General features: G+C 39.8%; 2 protein-coding genes across 4 annotated transcripts; one reads left to right on the forward strand and one right to left on the reverse strand.

Moving 5' to 3' along the window:
• The first annotated feature begins 1,442 nt into the window (after positions 1-1,442).
• On the forward strand, positions 1,443-7,448 carry LOC306775866 (uncharacterized protein). Of its 3 annotated transcripts, none has more exons than XM_079266412.1 (6): positions 1,443-1,604; positions 1,894-1,968; positions 3,426-3,482; positions 3,702-3,863; positions 4,033-4,116; positions 4,922-7,448. In XM_079266412.1, the coding sequence occupies exons 1-6, from the start codon at positions 1,506-1,508 to the stop codon at positions 5,453-5,455; spliced, it is 1,011 nt and encodes a 336-aa protein (XP_079122538.1). In that variant the 5' UTR covers positions 1,443-1,505; the 3' UTR covers positions 5,456-7,448. The 3 variants fall into 3 exon arrangements, with proteins under 3 accessions (XP_079122538.1, XP_079122539.1, XP_079122540.1); XM_079266413.1 differs by having other exon boundaries at positions 3,444-3,482; XM_079266414.1 differs by having other exon boundaries at positions 3,447-3,482.
• A 1,590-nt stretch (positions 7,449-9,038) lies between these two features.
• Positions 9,039-16,045, reverse strand: avil (advillin; the record flags this gene model as incomplete). Its single annotated transcript, XM_079297068.1, has 19 exons — positions 9,039-9,152; positions 9,630-9,740; positions 10,208-10,276; positions 10,358-10,546; positions 10,696-10,840; positions 10,951-11,108; positions 11,624-11,803; positions 11,894-12,052; positions 12,226-12,363; positions 12,546-12,646; positions 12,763-12,916; positions 13,105-13,203; positions 13,398-13,476; positions 13,577-13,782; positions 14,931-15,041; positions 15,122-15,230; positions 15,314-15,510; positions 15,700-15,774; positions 15,986-16,045. 19 exons carry the CDS (start codon positions 16,043-16,045, stop codon positions 9,039-9,041), a joined length of 2,454 nt encoding a protein of 817 aa, XP_079153194.1.
• Positions 16,046-18,425: the final 2,380 nt, after the last annotated feature.

The following is an 18,425-nucleotide window of genomic DNA, read 5'->3' on the forward strand; positions in this document are numbered from 1 at the left end:
CTCACCACGGCCTCATCAAACAACTCTTGAGTCTGAGGCACCAAGACCTTCTTCCCAGAGAGGAAGCCTCATTTCTGAGTCTGAGATCACAGCTTCAGGAGCTGCTGGACCTTTTGACTGTCAATCCAACCTTCTGATGCTGAGCATCTGTCTGTCGATGATTATCAAGAAATTCAGAGTGCAATGCTGATGCTATGGAACAGGAAGAGAGCTGTAAAGTAGTCTATCTATGCTCCTTTATATGATAAAGTCAATCAAAACAGCCAACTCTGCAGTATCTGTGTCTACCGTGAACCACCTCACTCAATATTTATTATCAGTGAAGGCATTTAGACAAAAACAAGGTGTATATTACAATTATTGATTGCTTGATTCCATTCAGCTGCTTTGGTTTCATGGTGCTGGTATTGTGCACTCTGTGGCTTCCTCTCACAGTGTAATGGCTTACCTCAAATACAACTGAGCCATCGTTAATGTTATTAGTCACAGATTTGTTTTTCCTACTTAGACAAGTCAAAATATCTGCGCATAAATAGGCATGCATAAATCATTCTAGTAATAATCTATCAATGAATGAAGTAAAGCGCAATGTGATAGATTAATTGATAAAAGAGATCCTTAAATGTAAAGTAAGGCTGAGGAGCGAATGAGTGGGCTTGTTGCTGTAGATCCACATAACAGATGTGCTCCATTGAGTTGTCTGATCTGACTACCCAGATCATGTATGTAGCCTACACTGTGGACCAAATATTATTTAATGCAAATAGAAGTTCAAAGAATTTTATATTGTTGACAGTGGAATTATAGGTGCTTTCAAATATCATTGCTTCATGAATTAATGATTAGAAATAAGAAAAAATGTCTTCTTCAAAAGTAGAAGTAGAAGATGCTGAAACTGAGTGAAATAAAAAACCCAGAGGTCTGTATGTTTTCATAATTACATAAAATAGGGAAACTATAAATATTGTGCATCATTTTATTATGCTTGCTTTTGTGAAGATGATGATGATGATGATGATGATGATGATGACTCTAATTTTGCATGGTGTTTGGCAGAGACAAATATTTTTTTATGTAGCCTATTTGTATTGTAATTAAGTGTGATGAGTTGCTTTTTTTCTATTGTACTCTCTTCCACTGAACTTCCCTCATCTACTTCACGTTTTCACAAAATTCACACAAACCATAAAGCTCACCTGAACAGCCCTGATAGGCCTTGTTTTTATTGAGGAATTCCAGGACTTGAAATGCGTCATGGTTCTTATCTGAACCTTAAAAACTGCCAACAGTTTCAAAACAGTGATCTTTGACTTCTCTCTGTGTCTGTGTGGGTGGAGTGAGGGCGGTGTTAAACACAGTTTGGTCCTCGTGGCTCTCCGTAGACCACGACCTGGGCGTCGGCAAAATACTTCACTCACTGCTGCTGCGTCGGAAACAAAAAACCTCTTCATCACTCAGAGGCCGCGGAGGTGTCTCTTACATAAAAGGGAAACTCAATATAAAACATGCATTCAGTCACGCTGGACAGCAGTGGTTCGCCAAAGAAACGGACGTTATCTCGGGGGCTGAGCGAGGACGAGTCGCTCCGCAGCATTATAAAAGAGGTGAGGAATCACGACGTCATTACTGTTTGTTTAGAGCTAACGTTAACGTTGTGTTACTGGTGCGTATTAGACGTTTTAAACGTTTAACGTCAGCAAAGTTGTCAATGTGTGAATTTCGGACATTTTTTCTTAACTGTTTAAGAATGACCAAAGGCTCAAAGGAGCAGTTGGGCCTGTAGCTTCAGTTCACTTCCTGATTCATGACGTTAGCTAGCTAACGTTAGCTTGTAGTTGTGTTTCTGACTGTGATGCTAGGCTCTTTGTGTTTTTTGTTTGGTCTCCTTATCAGACCGAGAGTTCCTCCAGGCGTCTGATACGAAGCGACAGCCGAGTGGGCACCATGAAGAGGCAGACTGACAGTCAGGTAGGAGCCAGATAACAGAGCCAGGAGTGGACACAAAAGTCGAAATACCTGTGCATTGTTTTGATCTCTAGCTAATCAAACATCTCCACAGTCCTGAATGTCGCCAGTTTATGTCTCTCATCACGTGTCATTATCATTGATCATTGCGGTGTAATGATAATACATAAGCAGTAGTGGAAATGTACTCAAGTATTGGGCGTTGCACATTTTATTGGGTCAAGGTGTGTACCTGGATTAAAAGCTCAAAATTTGTAAATTTGAAAATATAACACAATTTGTCTGTCATTCCTTTCTGCTTTGTACTACTGACGTAACAACTGTGTAAAGTCAATGAGGCTGATGCAAATGTGTCTTCAGAAGATGATGTTTCCTCAAATTGTGTGACTCATCATATTCTATGACCTACTTAGGAGTGTTTTTTTTAAATCTTAAATCACATGCTGTACTTCGAAAGCTGTTATCAAGCATGGTGCTGCATAGTGTTTGATGGCTGTGATTGTGGTGTACAAAAGTCGGCTACTTGTCGGAATTGTGACGCTAGACACCGGGGCGGCACCGTTTTCGGTAACAGCTGCTACCACACAGAGTATGTGATAAGGAATGATTAAACATTAATGTTTGCATTCCTAACTGGGTCACAGAATTTGGTGCAATACCCTATTTTACAGGGTGTACAGTGTCAAATAAAAGGTTTCATATTAAAAAGGTCTATTCTTTTTTGGTTTTCTGAGGACTGAAAAGCCTTTTTTTTTTTTTTCTTCTTTCTTTTTTTTTTTTTTTTTACACAGCAGACATTGAACTAGCACAGGTGTTAGTAATAACATTAACGAGGACCCCGTTAATTTGAAGAGTCCCAGTAAGTCATGACAGTGTGTCAGTGAGCCAGCACGCTTAATACCAGGACCCTGAAACTGAATAAGCTAAATCATATTCAGCCATCAATAATTGTGTTATTTACACCTGTGACATGTCAAAATGTGTTTTTTGTTTTTAAAAAGCCTAATAGATCAAAGTAAGATCTATTGTCCATGCAGTCATCAATAGAAGTGAAGGAGCGTCCTACTAACAGAAACAAACTAACATTAATTCAGTAATCCTTGTTTAGGACAAATAACTTCACATATTCACAAAAGTAAACATTTTCAAAATGTACAGAAAATTCTACATCACAACACACATCTGAACATTGCTTTTCTTATGGCTCACGGATCTTACACAAGCCAGCACATGGTAATTTATGACGCTCAAAACGATTCATTTGTGAATTACCGTCATGGTGATTTTAAATTCTATTTTTTGTAATTTGTTACAAGTCATATTTTAGTTATCATGTGTAAACGATAGGAGTAAAGGAAACGGATCCAATATGGCCTTTGACAACATGCGTCTCTTCATTTCACTTCATTAAAAACACTTGAGAATTATTTACAAATAAACTATTTTAAAAAAAAAAGAAGTTTTTTCTCCTCTTTCAGCAGTCGGAGCAGGACCTCTATATGGGACTCCCAGAAATGGTGAGTATTTCTTACTGTAATTATGAAAATGATTACTATTTAAAGACTGTTCTGTGAGGTCTCATAGATCACTCCAGTCATGCATATTCTTTTACATATGAAGGGATTGTCGTGCTCCCACTGATGCCTCTGAGAGCTCACTAAACACTTGTCCACCCACTGATGGGCATGCAGTCCTCTAAGTTTGCCCACACTGATTTGTAACTGTTTGTGGTGCAGCTGGAGCTGCAGGCCAGCTATGAAGAGGTGGTGCAGGAGCTGCGTGGGCTGGAGGTCGAGCGAGAGACTCTGTTGTTCCAGGTGGACGTCCTGCATGACACGCTGGAGGGTGTAGAGGAGCTGCTGGCTGAGGCCCAGAGGGAAGCTGGACAGGCTAGTCTGGTACGTCAAGGCCTCACCAGCACTGAAACACCACTTAAATTCAAAACTTCAGCAATATATATATAGACGTATTTTAGTCTTCAACCTCTCTAATGAGAAGTTTGTTTTTTGTTCCACGATCCAACAAAGTACGACACTAACGGACCGTTTTTCTTTGCTTTACTTGTAGGATTTGGAACGAGAGAGGGGAGCCAAGAAGAAATCGGAGAGCATGGTCTGCTCTCTGATGCAAGAGGTGGAGAGATTAAAAGAGGTAAAATGGGGGGGGGGGGGGGGGGGGGGGGTTAGGATTCTTTAGAGTTGTGATGGCTTATGAATACTTCAGTGAATGAATACTTGATATAAAAATTTAAATACCACAGAATTTATAGCATTGAAAAAGTACCATCTATCTCAATTTATATGGTTTGAATTTCTCCCCTTGAAATTTACAGAAAGGTGATTTCAAATAGTGTTTTTTTCAATAACAAAAACAATATTGAATATATAAAAGACAATTAATACTTAATCAGGTCAAATTCAGCTAGTCCATAGAAACGTATGATCAAATCTCATATATATGTGAGAGATATATATATATATATATATATATATATATATATATATATATATATATATATATATATATATATATATATATATATATATAAATAAATAAATAAATAAATAAAATTTACGAATTTAACTAGCAGAAAACATGCTCTGTTGTTATCGAGATGATCACCCAAACCTAATTTGAAGTTAAATCTAAAACATCATGTCAAGTCAAAAACATCTGAGCTTCTGGATGTTTCAATGGAGGAAACCAACTCATTTTTAAGATGTCATAAAGTCAATGATGTTTGTTTGTTATGTATTCAGTTAAACTTCACAATCATGTCTTCAGTTGTTCATAAAGTTACATTTTTCATGGCTTTTCTTTCCTTCCATATACCGGTAGATCAGAGATGGTATTAAATTGACAGGCACATTTAGATAAAATACTCAAGTAGTAACTATCTTGTGTTTTATCTGAAAGGACACTTAATGTACCGGTACAACTCAATTTCTCTTTGCAGGAGAGGAATGACGAGGCTTCTGCTACAGGGAACACACATGGAAGTGTGGATGTGGTAACGACACAAGGACACCAAATGAAAAAGGATGCAAAGGAATTGATAGACTCCTTGCCGTGTGAACCTCAAAGAAGTGAAAGGCGAGGCAGAGCGTCAGAGAACGGAGGACAGAGTGAAGAGGCAGAGGATGAGGAAGGCATTCTGACGAAGCTGAGGAAGATGGTCACTAAGCCCCTCGGCCAGATGCCGTCTCTTGCAGTGGACGACCCGTCCTCTGGAGACGGCATCCTGCAGAGGCCTTACGAACACGACGTCAGGGACGGACGAGACCCTTCTCCGGACAGGAACGACTCAGACAGCATAAGTGCCTACGAGGATGCGTCCGCTGAGACTCCAGAGCAGGACGGGATGTTTCCGGGTGAAGCGGACACTTTGGCGCTGCCTGAGGATTCAGAGAAAAGTTCTGCGAACAACTGCCTGGTCAATGACGAGACAACCCAAGACCCCAAAAACCCTGAATCTTGTGTTGTGTCTTAATCTGTTATATCTACTACTGGACAGAACGGCAAAGGTGATTGATTATTGATCATGTGGTGTAATTTAAAAGCTCTTTGATCTGCAGTTTACCCATATCTGATTTTAATGTTCTTAAAAACAACTTTGAAGCCAACAATAACAATTTTAAGACGTCACTATAGGCTCTAGGGAATCTTTATGATCATTTTACACTAGTTTTTAACAAAATAGTAAATCAATTATTCAGCAGCTTGCTTTATAATTGGTTGTAAAACACTGTAGAACTGTAAGTTTTAAATTCTCAACAAAGAAACTCAGGATCCAGGTGGTTTACGCGCTGGAATTCCACTGCTGACTACTTAAGATTATTTGCCAATAATTTCTTTTTATATCTTTTTTGTAATTCGTGGATCGACATGGACAATAGTCCGTGCCGCTTTGACCGTTTACCTCTTTTAATAAGGTTTGTTTGTATTCAAACAGCTGCCAGGACACAAATCAGGATTTACCTGTGGACTAAACACAGTGAGCTCTGTATTACAGAGAAACATTGCATCAGAAACTTTAGGAATTTAGAAACTGGCAGTTGTAGATCAGCAACGGGAAGTCAACGACAGTTGTTTGAAAGATTATAAGAAAAGGGAAAGTGCTATCTATTTGCTGCCTTGCTGAGCTTTACAAGAAGATAATTTTTTTTTAACTTTCCATTTACGTCCCTTTTCCTGTTTTTAAATGTTGGATTTAGGGAAATTGATTTGGCTGCATTTGCACTTTTTAAAGTTCTTGTATTGTGGCATCAAATGTACGACTTCATTAGAAACAACATTCCCGTAACAACCAAACACGTCAGTGAGAAGAAGTAAGGAGCCGACCTGCTGCAGGCTTCTTCTCTGCTGCATGGTCCTACTGTATGTTTGCACATTTGCTTTCAGCGTCTGATTGCTGTAAACACTTTGTATTTAATCACAATTTTTTTCATGTTTGTTTTTATACAATGTAAGGTTTCTTTAATGCTCGAGGCAGGAATAGACCCTTTCACCTCATTCGTGATAGTTTGCATGAGCACCTAAGAATGTATATTGATTTCCAAATTGCACATGAATTGATGTCATTAATCTGTACTTTTTCACGCAGTACACGTGTATACAATAATACTTTGACAAGGTATTTACTGCGACAATTACTATTTTGAAGGGAATTTAATTTTGTTTGCAGATGGATGGTGCTGTCATTTCCTGTTTCATGGTGTCTCTTTAGCAAAATCAACACAATTTCATTTTTGATGAAACAAATCATGAGACACTAATTCTGATATCTGATTCTGTTACACAAAAAAACAAAAGCAGCACTATCAATACATTTGAAGATGGGTAGAATGTTGCTGCATTGAGCTGCTCGTCATTTTGTTGGTTTAAGGCAGCGTAACTCATTTGCCTTTTTTATTACTTTAATCAGTCGCATTTGAACATAATGCTGGTTCACTTGCTCGTACCTGATTACTTGTGTTGGCTGCCGTGATGCACAAAGCCTTAGACACACACGGCTCATTACTGCTGTTTGTTCCACAAAATATGCCGATGGAAGGTTACTGTTACTGTAGTCAGATCTTGAGCAACCAACGTTGGTCAGACTTTTTTACATGATCATCCACAATCATTGATTGTTTATTATCCATGATTCATTCCATGTTCCTTTGGTTTCCTGTCAGGTCAAAGGATTTTGTTTGTTTTAACGAACCAGTAAAGTTACATCACTCACATTTAACTGATAAAACATATTTTTTGAACTTCTATCAATGGAGCTGTTTTGGATTTTGAACACAGCAGTGGGTTTATCGACCATTTATCAAGTAATCAAATTGGTTTTGTGTTTCATTTAATGTAATGCAAAAAATCTGTTCTTACTGTAAGTTGGTGTGTTTTATGGGTCTACATATTTGCTTTGTATGAAATGTTCAGATGTAACGGTAAATACATTTATACTTGTAACAGAAAATGCATTCCAGACATCAAAATAAAAACAGTGAATAATGCTAATGCAAATTGGTCTTTTTTTTCCACTTCTATGTAAAATATTCATGACGTGATCAAGGAATCAGCATAAGCAGCTTTAAAACTATCTAAAGATACTGAGATAGTTGAAAGCTGGAAACACAAGGACAGTTCCTTCAGAGCCCTTTAGAGAAACTCATGGAAAAAACTGAAAATGGCATTGATGATAATTATGGAAATTCTCAAGTGAAATGTCTCTTTCCCCCTTTGCAAGGTAATCTGTTCCTGTGAAATTTAAAATGCTGTAGAAGTACAACAGAGAAATCCATCAGAAATAGAAGTGAACTACTGTACTCCTGGAGATACATGGAGGAGCTTTTAAACATTTTTGTTCCCTGAAATATTTTTGTCCTGACGTGTTGTAATACATTTTGTCCAACAGATGGCAAAGTAGACCTCAGAGTTACCTACGGTGCACTCAGTAGAGTTCAGATCTTATCAAGTATTTCTGGAACGACTACTGCTGAATTCTAGGCACCGATTCATTGTAATAGGCAGCTCGACGTCATTGCACAAGACATTACATACAATCTTGACAAAAAACAAATTAAACTTAGCAGCGGTTGAGTGGCGGCGATGCACTCACCTGTGTTATCGCTTGGGCCTCACATAGAGTCGTGAGTGAGGAGTCAGCAGGCAGTCAATGGCAGTATAAAACAGGTAATAAAAGGTGTTTTGAGAAAGTATGAGTCACCGCAACCGTGAGAGGCCCTTGAGCATGCAGACATAACTGACCACCCAAATTATTATGCAGTTTACTGCAGCAGAATGAGAGATTAGCAGTGGACAGACACGCCTACACACGCAACCTTTCACATGAAGTAAAATAAATGTTTGGTCCTGATGAGTTTGATAAATTACATGTTTTATTTTATTTATTTATGTTCTGTTTTTAATGTTCGGGTTACATTACATTACAGTCATTTAGCAGACGCTTTTATCCAAAGCGACTTACAATAAGTGTATCCAACATATTCAAGAGAACTACCAGTCACCAGAAGTCATAAGTGCATCTCCTTTTTTAAACAAGCATCTACGAGCATAAACCAGAGCAAAAGTACAGTGCAGAAACAAACTAATATGAATACAATAAGTGCAACAAACTAATATGAATACAATAAGTGCAACAAACTAATATGAATACAATAAGTGCTAAGTGGAAGGCTCAGGGTATCTCTATGTATTCATTCATTGTTATGTCTAATTGGCCTTTTATCACATGATCTCTTGTTCAGGCTGTGGTGTGTTATTTGAGGAGGTAAGCCATCACACAAAAACACACAGCAGAATAAGCAATACAGTTTATATTTTGTCATACTGTGAGTTCAGATAATATTGTCACAAACAATTAATCAGTGTCGATTGTACAACATCCGCACAGGTTTAAAAATAATCAAGTGTTAAAGAGTTGTATTACAGACTTTTGGAACAAATTTATGAATTGCAAGACAATCAGATTGAGTTTATGTGTAAAGTCATTCATTGTAGGGGAGCGGGGCTGACACAAAGTTCTTTAATAGCAGTAACTTATTTCAAATACAGAAAAAATCTGATCAAAACATCCCCTTTGCTTTCTTCATGTTCAGTTGTTTCCACTGGGGCATGCTGGCAAAGTCGTCTTTGGTGATCTCAAATACGTCGTTGAAGTCGGAGTCAGACAGGTATTTCTGAAAAGCAGTTCTCAAATTTCAGTCAATGAAAACAAATGATTAACAATACATTTCTGATACCATTTAGCAGCAAAGCGTCATGGTTACACCTCACAACAGGACCAACCTACACCAACTGCTTTTCAGTGTCCTGTGTTTGGGTCCACCTGTACCACACTGCAACAATGTGCTATTTTCCATAAGGCTTATATCACCTTCCGTTAATATAAGGGTATGTTTCGCTCTATAAGATAACAAAGAAACAAATAAACCTCGTTGTCAAAACAAACCAGGAACATCGCAGTTGTTTTGCTTTATAAAATATCATCTAGCTCACCATCAAGGTTTTATTTCTGCCATGACTGGTTGGATGATGCAGAAGATACATTGGAACTGTTTACTTTAACTCTTATCACATCATGCTAGACACACACACACACACACACACACACACACACACACACACACACACACACACCCACACACACTATCTACCTCTTTCTGGGTTGCGTCAACACCTTCAGGCAGCTCGCTGGAGAGCTTGTTGACCAAGTCGTCAGGTGGAAGAAACTGAAAGCTTTTCTCACTTTCAACACAGTCCTGCTCCTAGAAAGTCACATTGAGGTTCACTTTAGGATTATTAATATTTGTATCTAATATATCACTTCCTGTTGTGGCATTGAATCAGATGGTGATCAAGTACTTTGTTAATGCAAGTTTTTGACTCCTGTCCCTTACTTTGTATTATAACTCTTCTACATATTCAAGCTTAGGGAGCCAAAAGTAAATATATGAAAAAATATTTCATGTTATTGTAATGTCTATAGTATGTATGTCTATAGTATGAATGTCTATAGTACGGAGAAAGAATTGCTAACCAGTCAATGCTTGGGGTTAGACTGGACGTTTGCAGTCAGGAACCATTCCTGAATGTCCCTCCGTATGTAATACATCTTTACCTTAACCACTAACATAGAAACTTTTTCCTACATGTGACATTAAGAAGAATGATAACATTTTGGAAACCATGGCATCAGACGCATTTTTCAAAAAATAAACAAGACCTTACATACAGTTGTAACATTAACCGGTGCTACTTCTTCTCCCAACTCCTTCTTCAACTCCTCATAGCTCTTTCCTCCCTAAAAGAAATACATATGTGTTATGTTTTTCCTCGTCAATGCACACATGTCGATGCTCCATTTCAGTTCAAAAACACTCACACTCCATTTGGAGGGGTCCCAGGCTGTGAACCACCCAGTGAATGTGGGCGGCTCAAATCCCTGCTTGATCAAGACGATGGGGGTGTCAGGGTCTCTGGCGCCCGGGTGGGTGCGCAGGTACTCTTGGCTTGTCACCACTGACTCTTTACGCTCTACCTCATTGGTCTCTTTACCGATCCAGAGAATCACCTGGGACCAACGATAAGAAAAGGCACTTTGAAGATGAAGTAACATGGCACAAAAAGGCTACACAGAAATACAGGTATATTGGGCATGTTATGATTCAGCGTTGTAATATGCTAATGTACCATAGCCACTAAATTAAGTGTCTATCGTACCTGGTCCCAGGTGTCCAGCAGCATGACATCATCCTCATTGAGGTCGTCCTGCGTGAACTGAGTGACCTCGGTCACAATGAAACGGCCCGTCTTATTGGAGCATTCGAACAAGCGCGGCTGGTGGTCAGAAACCGTCTGCTGTAATCTGCAGTCAACAACGTGACATGCAAAATAGTGGAAAACAAAACGCATTACCATTGCTGCAACAGTCTTCACAACGCCATTTTGCAAATATTAGTATTGTGTCACCATCACCTCTTGTCATTAGCATAGGGAGCTTTCCCTCCGAGCAACTCCCAGAATTCAATGGGCTCCTGACCCTCGGCCACAATCTCCTCAGAGAGTTGCCGCGAGTTCTGGCCAATCACAGAGCTCACCTCCTTTGCCATGGCTCTCTCGTCTCCACTTGATCCCTGGCAAAGAAAATTCAGTAATTGTTCGTTACCATGTACACTGTATGGGCAAAAGTAAACGGACAACCAAACATTGCACCCCATATGTGATTGTACAACATCTCGTCCATAACCACTGGTACCAACACGCTGCTGTAACATTATTTTGGGAAGACTTTCCAACTGGTGTTTGAATCGGTCCACAGGGAACTGCTGCCATTCAGCCACAAGGGCGTTGACTTCCTCGTTCCAGTGCAATACCTTGCTTTGTGCACAAGGGCCTTCTCCAAACTGTTGCCACAACGTTGGAAGCACACAGTCCCGGACAAAAAGTAGACGAATGTTTCTGGATGTGGGTTTCTACATATGTTTGCCATGGAGTATCTTCACGTATACTTTTTACCTTTATGTAACAATATAAACAAGTGTGGACATACATACAAAAATACATAAAAAGTGTTATATTGTATATTCACCCTGCTAATACAGTTCAGTGAATTATCAGTGTAACTATCTGATTTTAACACCTTTCTTACCTTTCCACACCACAGATGGATTCCTGATTGGCTCTTGAGTAAAAACACATCATTGGAGTTCAGAGAGGTGGCCAGCGCAGGAAGCTCAATGGCTTTTGTGTTGGACGGGTCAAACCCATGGACCTGGAACAACCTTATCGGTGGCTCTGGGTCAGAGGGCCCTTTTCTAGATGTGCCCCCCTTACAGGAAAACGAGAAATAGTCTGTACTGGTGTAGAAACTTTATACACCAGAACACTTCCAGATAAATTATTATAAATGCAGTCATACCTCAAAGATGACCATTTTACCCTTGAACATCGCCAGAAAGTGTCTTGGTTCTTTGCCCATTGTTAACCTCACTTGAACTGGCTCATCACCATACTTCTGATCCAAGTCCACAGCCTGAAATGCTGAGGCTGCAACTTCATCCTGTGTCGCATGACGGCCCTGAATAATAAGGGGTGAAATATTTCATCACATATTACAGTAATAATTAAAAAATGCTGAAGCAGGGACAGTGAAGGATCTCCTGTTTTTAAGCATTGTTGAAAGAATCTTAATATTTCAGTGTGTGAAAGTGAATTATTATCATTACACTGGGTGTTAAAGCAAATCCTCACCTGCCATATGTAGAGCAGGTAGTACTTCTTGTTGTTAACCAAGTACGTGTACAGGATCAGGTAGCAGTCTCCTCCATAGAAGTATCCGTAGCATTGAGGGTCCACGGGGACAAGCTCCAGATTCTCGACTCTCCACACCTGGGAACCACAAACACAAAATCACAGAGTTGCATTCAATGTGTGTAGGGAAGTTAGTGCCCCTATGAGGCTGTAACACTCATTACACATTCGAAAAAAAGATTGTTGGTAAGAAATACAAAGCAAAGTATTCACAGGACACATTTTGACATCCAAAAAAGTGATTAAATTGTCACAGTTACCTCCACTTGACCTGAGCCATCGTCCACCATTCGCTCCTGTGCAGCGACCTCTGGCATCACGTGCATCAGAGCGGCATCAAACTTTTCCTGTTTGATATGAGCTTAAGCAAAATTTGGTCACAAAACGAAACCGATTTGAGTGTATTTTTATTTTCATCAGGAGCATTACTTTTAGTCTGTGCTTGTTGTGTTCATGCCAATTTAAGAATACACATACCCACTTTCCCTCTTGTATGCACTTTGCCCAGACCTTGAGTCTGGTCCTTGACAGTCCACCTCTGGAACAGCTGCTTGAAGAGAGCTGACTCTGCTCCGTCATTGACTGTCTCCACATTTGTAGTGATCGGGTAGTTTTTAGCTTTGATGAACTCCTACAATATCACAGCCAAACAGATAAAACATAACAAATACACTCTGGTAGAATTTATTGCAGGACTGCTGTATTACACTGCATTAGTTTTAGCTTAATGTTGTATTTCGTGCACTTGCAACTGAGTGTGTGCAATAGCAATCAAAGACAAGCTAAGGATACATGAAGGTCTGCTGTAAAGTCACTCACCAAAGCTCTGGCCATAGAAGCCTGTCTCTCAGCTTTGTTTGCTTTCTTCCCCTTCCACACAAACATCTTGATCCCTCCCTGATCCAGGAAGTAGCAGTCCTAAACAGATAATTAGATAATAAATCATTTCTTACCATCAGTAAATAAGCTATTTGTTCGAGTCATTTGAGTCCAAACAGTAGTGAACAGGAATAGTGAAATGTCACACTAGACGGACAACCAGCAAGTTTCATGCTGGCAGTGGCACCACTAGCCTAGGCGTGCTTTATTAGGTCAATATTGCACCAACTCACTTCATGGTTCAGGAGATCCTGAACCAGTGGTCTGGAAGCAACTTCTGCGACCTTCATCTGACCATCAGCATCTGTCACACTGAAATAAAAGGCACAAACAAATGAGTAGTAGCAAACAGCACTTTAACTGGACATGGACTACATGAAATGCTGGAAGCCACGGCCTGGGAGCAGCTCACTGGTAGAGAGTGAGCTTTGACTTCTGTTCCTGGTCAGCACTTTCATCTGGAGGTCCGTCTTTTAGGTCTGAGCTTCTTGCTCCAAGAACACCATTCAGGATCTCCATGTTCTGTGGAGACTGTCTCTCTGCTTCACCTTCGATCACTCGGATCTCTGCCCGACCTCCTCGCTCTCTGTCTCGGATGTCTTTGGCCAACATCATACCCTGAGAAGCAGAAGTACAACACAGACACACCACAAAATCAAGAAATCCGAGACATTAAAAAAAAACACACCACCAGTTATCAAAGAAATTATAAAGTGAGATAAAGTGAGATTTCATCAGTGTAGTGACAATCTCATTGCTCATTTGTGTACCCTAATAAACATAAACAAAGAAATATGTGCAGTTTAGACATTCAGCAAAATAGTTTTCATTAGCACACATCTGACATTAATCACCTAGCAGATGTAAAAGTGCACCATACTGGATTGGGAGCATTTCTATTGTCTCTCAACGATTCTCAACATGGCGACAGCTGAGCCGGTGACTCGCAGCTGACGGTGCCGCTAACGGCAAAAATGCTGACAGGGCTAACAGTGTTTACTTGAGGGGGAACTGGGGGGGGGGGTACACACCAATGGGACACGCTCACATGCACAAACATGCATAAACTATGTCAAGCAAAGCTTCGACAACAACACACATAGAGGGAGTGCGACATCGTTCTCTGCTCATAAACATGTAACCTAACTAATGTATAAATAATATATCTGAACTAATTTAAATGTGGTGTAGACAAAATGATGTAAGCACCTAGAATATGAATATCAATGCCCTGAAAGCTTCAGTCCTCACTGCATTGCTGTTCCGTAGTTTTGAACTGTGTGCAGTGGGATAATGAATCATTCATAGTCTCCGACCTTCCTGCAGGAAGAAGGAAATGAGCTACGACTGCACACTCCCACAGCTTTCCAGAGAGGTTTAAATATGACGTTTAGATCTGGTGAGGGCAGCACGGAAAGCCTTGTTTCAGTGTCCACGCCTCAAACGTCTCACATTCAGATAAAATGCTGCAAATAGCACACTAGAGCTGAAAGAGCAGGTAAATGTGCATTCAATGTCACTTTTCAATTCAAAAATGATTGTAAAACATTTTTATATAAGAATATTTAGATAGTATAACAGGTAAAGTTATTGTTATGCTGTTATTGTACACTCGGAAATACAGTACCTTTGAATGCAGTCAGTGGATTCAATGGTAAGCTGATTTTCTGAAATCTTACTGCACATCTTGTATAATTGAAAATGAAGAATATAAGAGTTTTTTTCCCGACTTAACACAGACACCCATGCAGTCACATGAATCTTACTTTCATCTTTTCCTGTTTGTTACACTTGGGTCCGTTCCACTGAACGATGGTCTTGCCAATGTCCAACAAAAACACATCTCCAAGGTTGAAGCTCTTCCAGCTCATCTCCACCTGAAACAATTTGAAACATAAAGCACTCTCTCTTCATAATGTCCCATAATGTTAAATAACCACTGTGAAGTGCGACGCACCTCATGTGCCATCACTCTTTTCTTCCCTTTGACATGAAGCAGTCTCTTAACGTCATAGCTGTTGGTTTCAGTGTGCCTCATGCCTGATGCAACTCCACCTTTCTTACAGCTAAACAAGACAGGATGATGATTATTAGGGTTTCTTTCACTGTCTATAACACGATTGACTTCTGTACCAACATTTTCACTCACATTACTCCTTGCTTGAAGTAGCCCCTAAAGGCATCAGACTCGTGGTTCTGAACCTCGCGGTGCTGGACCGGAGTGGAACCCAAAAATTCATCGAGCTGTATGGTATAAATAGCAGCTGCACCCTGTTCATCCTGAGTGGACTGTGAGCCGATCCAGTGGTGGATATCATAACTGAGAGAGCTGCTCACCTTCTGGGTCTGTGGAGAGAGGAGAGACAGAGCGTGTGGGGTGATGTGCAGACCAGGATGTCATCTGATATATTAAAAGACAAAAGCATTTTGTTTCTGCTGCATTAAACAAAGTGTAAGAATACAACAGTGGACTTTACTTTTCAAACAAGCAGCCACAGCATCCAAAACCACAAATAGTGACCTTCTCAGACTTACAGACAGAAGTACGTAGCAGTCACCCTCATAAAAGTTTCCATAAGATTTCTCAGGGATTTGTACCAGCTGCATTTTCTGTTGCACAGAGAGAGAGGGGAAAAAAATATCTACATCTCATAATAACCGGTATTCCTCAATCTCTTTTTCCCCACATCATCACTGCTGTTTTAGTCATTTACTCCAGGAGTAGCAGACTTATTTTTCCTTTTCCCATGAAACCAAACACCTGATTTGGGAAAACTTCAGTCTATAGAAAGCGTTGCGTCATACTGTGAAATCAAAGTACCTCGATTCTCCAGATTATGATCCCAGAGCTGTGAGTTACTGCTCTGAATGTGTGCTCCATGTTGCTCGGATGCACTCGGTTTCAGTGGCTCTTGTGCACTTTTGTCGCTTTTTTTCTTTTTCTAGAAGAGGAGATCATTATCAAATCACATTTCTTTTGGTACATTCAACACAATTTCCTTCAGTACAGACCTACAGCAACACACATTTTGACATTATTTGAAAAGTTTTCCTCTTTAGTCTCTTTTCTCTTGACAAACTGCACAACATAAGATTCGTAGCAAACCTGTAACGAGCCAACTTGATCAAATCTCATAATTTATATCTTTATATTTGGATGTATTTATATGTTATCCAGCAGAACATACCTGGTATTCTTGTCCCCTTGAAGACTTCCCTGGAATCTGGTAACAGAAGGCCCTCGATCCTCTTCCCCTCACTGCCCCTAAAACATTTGCCTGTGTTTGCATGTTTCAGGACCTCTCACAGCGATCTACCCAATCACTGAGGAAAACACAAAATCCTGTAGGCAAATGTGCTGAAAGGAAGGCTTGACTCATAGTCAAATGCACAAACACACAGTAATCACCGCCATCTTGTCACCATACCCTGCACAACCTCACGCCATAAATGGATGTATGCACAGCTATTGGTTGAAAGATTGTCTATCAATAATAACTTTGTATTCATGGACTTTCACAAGAATGGTATGGCAGATGAATTATTATAGCTACTGAAAAGCATAAAGATAACAATGATTATATGTTTAAATTAATTCTAGTAGTAGTATTAGCATTCCTTTTAGTGGTATTATATACCTTGTATATCTGCTGTGCATGCTATGAATATGATGACGAAAATGTGAACTTCGACACATACACACTGAAGCAGATGAGGTCAGGCCTTGTTGTTCTTTACTCTGACCCCGACACACCTGTGTGAGATGGGTTTGTTCGGTGACATGAAGGAGGCAAGGCAACAGTTAGCACAAAGGTGTGGCCCCAGCCAGGGCGACTCTCCACCTGAGAGGGTCTGAACACACACTCACATTAAGACATCTTGATGAAATAAAGAATAAATACTCAATGACATATATTTTGTTTTGAAGGAACAGACTTTGTGATCTTTAAAGTCTGTTCAGGGTTTTGTACTGTAGATGTGAGAAAAGTTGTATAAAAACTTTTGTGGCTGCAGAAGGAACTGTGTGATGTCTGATAAATTGACTCAAGTGATGTCACTAGAGTCAGCGTCAGTTGAGTCTGAAAACAAGTTTGAAAAAAACAAAACAATCTGGAGGTGTGGAGCTGGAACGAAGTGAGCTGACCTGACCTCTGTAGAGCGAGTGCTGCTAGCAAAACAACACACTCATCTCAGGTTGAACTGTCGGTGGACATGTTGCATTGTGGGTAATAAGCAGAGGAATATGTGGGGGAAAAAAGATGATGATTCCGCTGCTGCCTTCAGTTGGACCTTTTCTCTTTATAAACTGACCAACGTGAGTCCAACAATGTTGTAGAATAGCAAAGCTAAATCTATGGAATACTCTTTTAAAAATGAAATAGAGACGGGACACCAGCTCCACGCTTCCTCAACACAAGTGCATCAAACGCATTATCAGGGGTGGATGAAACCACAGCATTTGGTTCTGATCTGATACCGAGTGATACCAGGGACAGAACGGCTAATGATTCATCATGTAAGGAAAAACGTGTCAGGATTTACGAGGTGAATGCACCGACTACTTCTGAATACATTTTCCTCACCACTCAGAGAACATTATGAACCTCTTTCCACTGGTCTCTTTAGACGACGTAATACCTAATTCTCTGTCAGTTACTTTCATATGAAAACTAGAGTTTTTAATGATAAATAACAAATGTTTGTTCTGTTATCATCAAACACAGTCACTACCCAGAAACTATTTTATGTTACATACTAACATTACTAACTACGTCAATAATAATCAGCTTGTCCTGTTTTAATCATATATATCCAGGTTGTTATAGCAAAGTTGTATGCTCACTTTAAAAAATAGTATCACTGAATAAATAACAAAAAGACGCATATTCAAATAAGACCATGCTTATACAAACAAACCTTAAGCAATGATGGAACAAAGTGCAATAAACTAGAGTCATAAACTCGCCTCGTACTACCACGAATTAGAATGACTGTATTGTAAATAATGACCAAAACAATGGCCCTTCAGTTGTAGCAGCATTAAACAGCACCATCATGAGTGGTGTCAGTCGTGTGTATGAAGCGCAGATGGCCTGAGAGTCACGGTCACATTTACAAATGAGTAACAACACTGCACACTTGTTGGTAGGAGGGAAAAAGCTTGGATTTGAAGGTGTCATTGGAGCTCATCAGAGGTGAGGGCATCCATATTGGTTGTTTTATTTGAAGTTAAACCATCCACTTCTTAGGGTGAGCCATCA

Source organism: Melanostigma gelatinosum (genome assembly GCF_949748355.1).
Source record: "Melanostigma gelatinosum genome assembly, chromosome: 3".
Taxonomy (NCBI): domain Eukaryota; kingdom Metazoa; phylum Chordata; class Actinopteri; order Perciformes; family Zoarcidae; genus Melanostigma; species Melanostigma gelatinosum.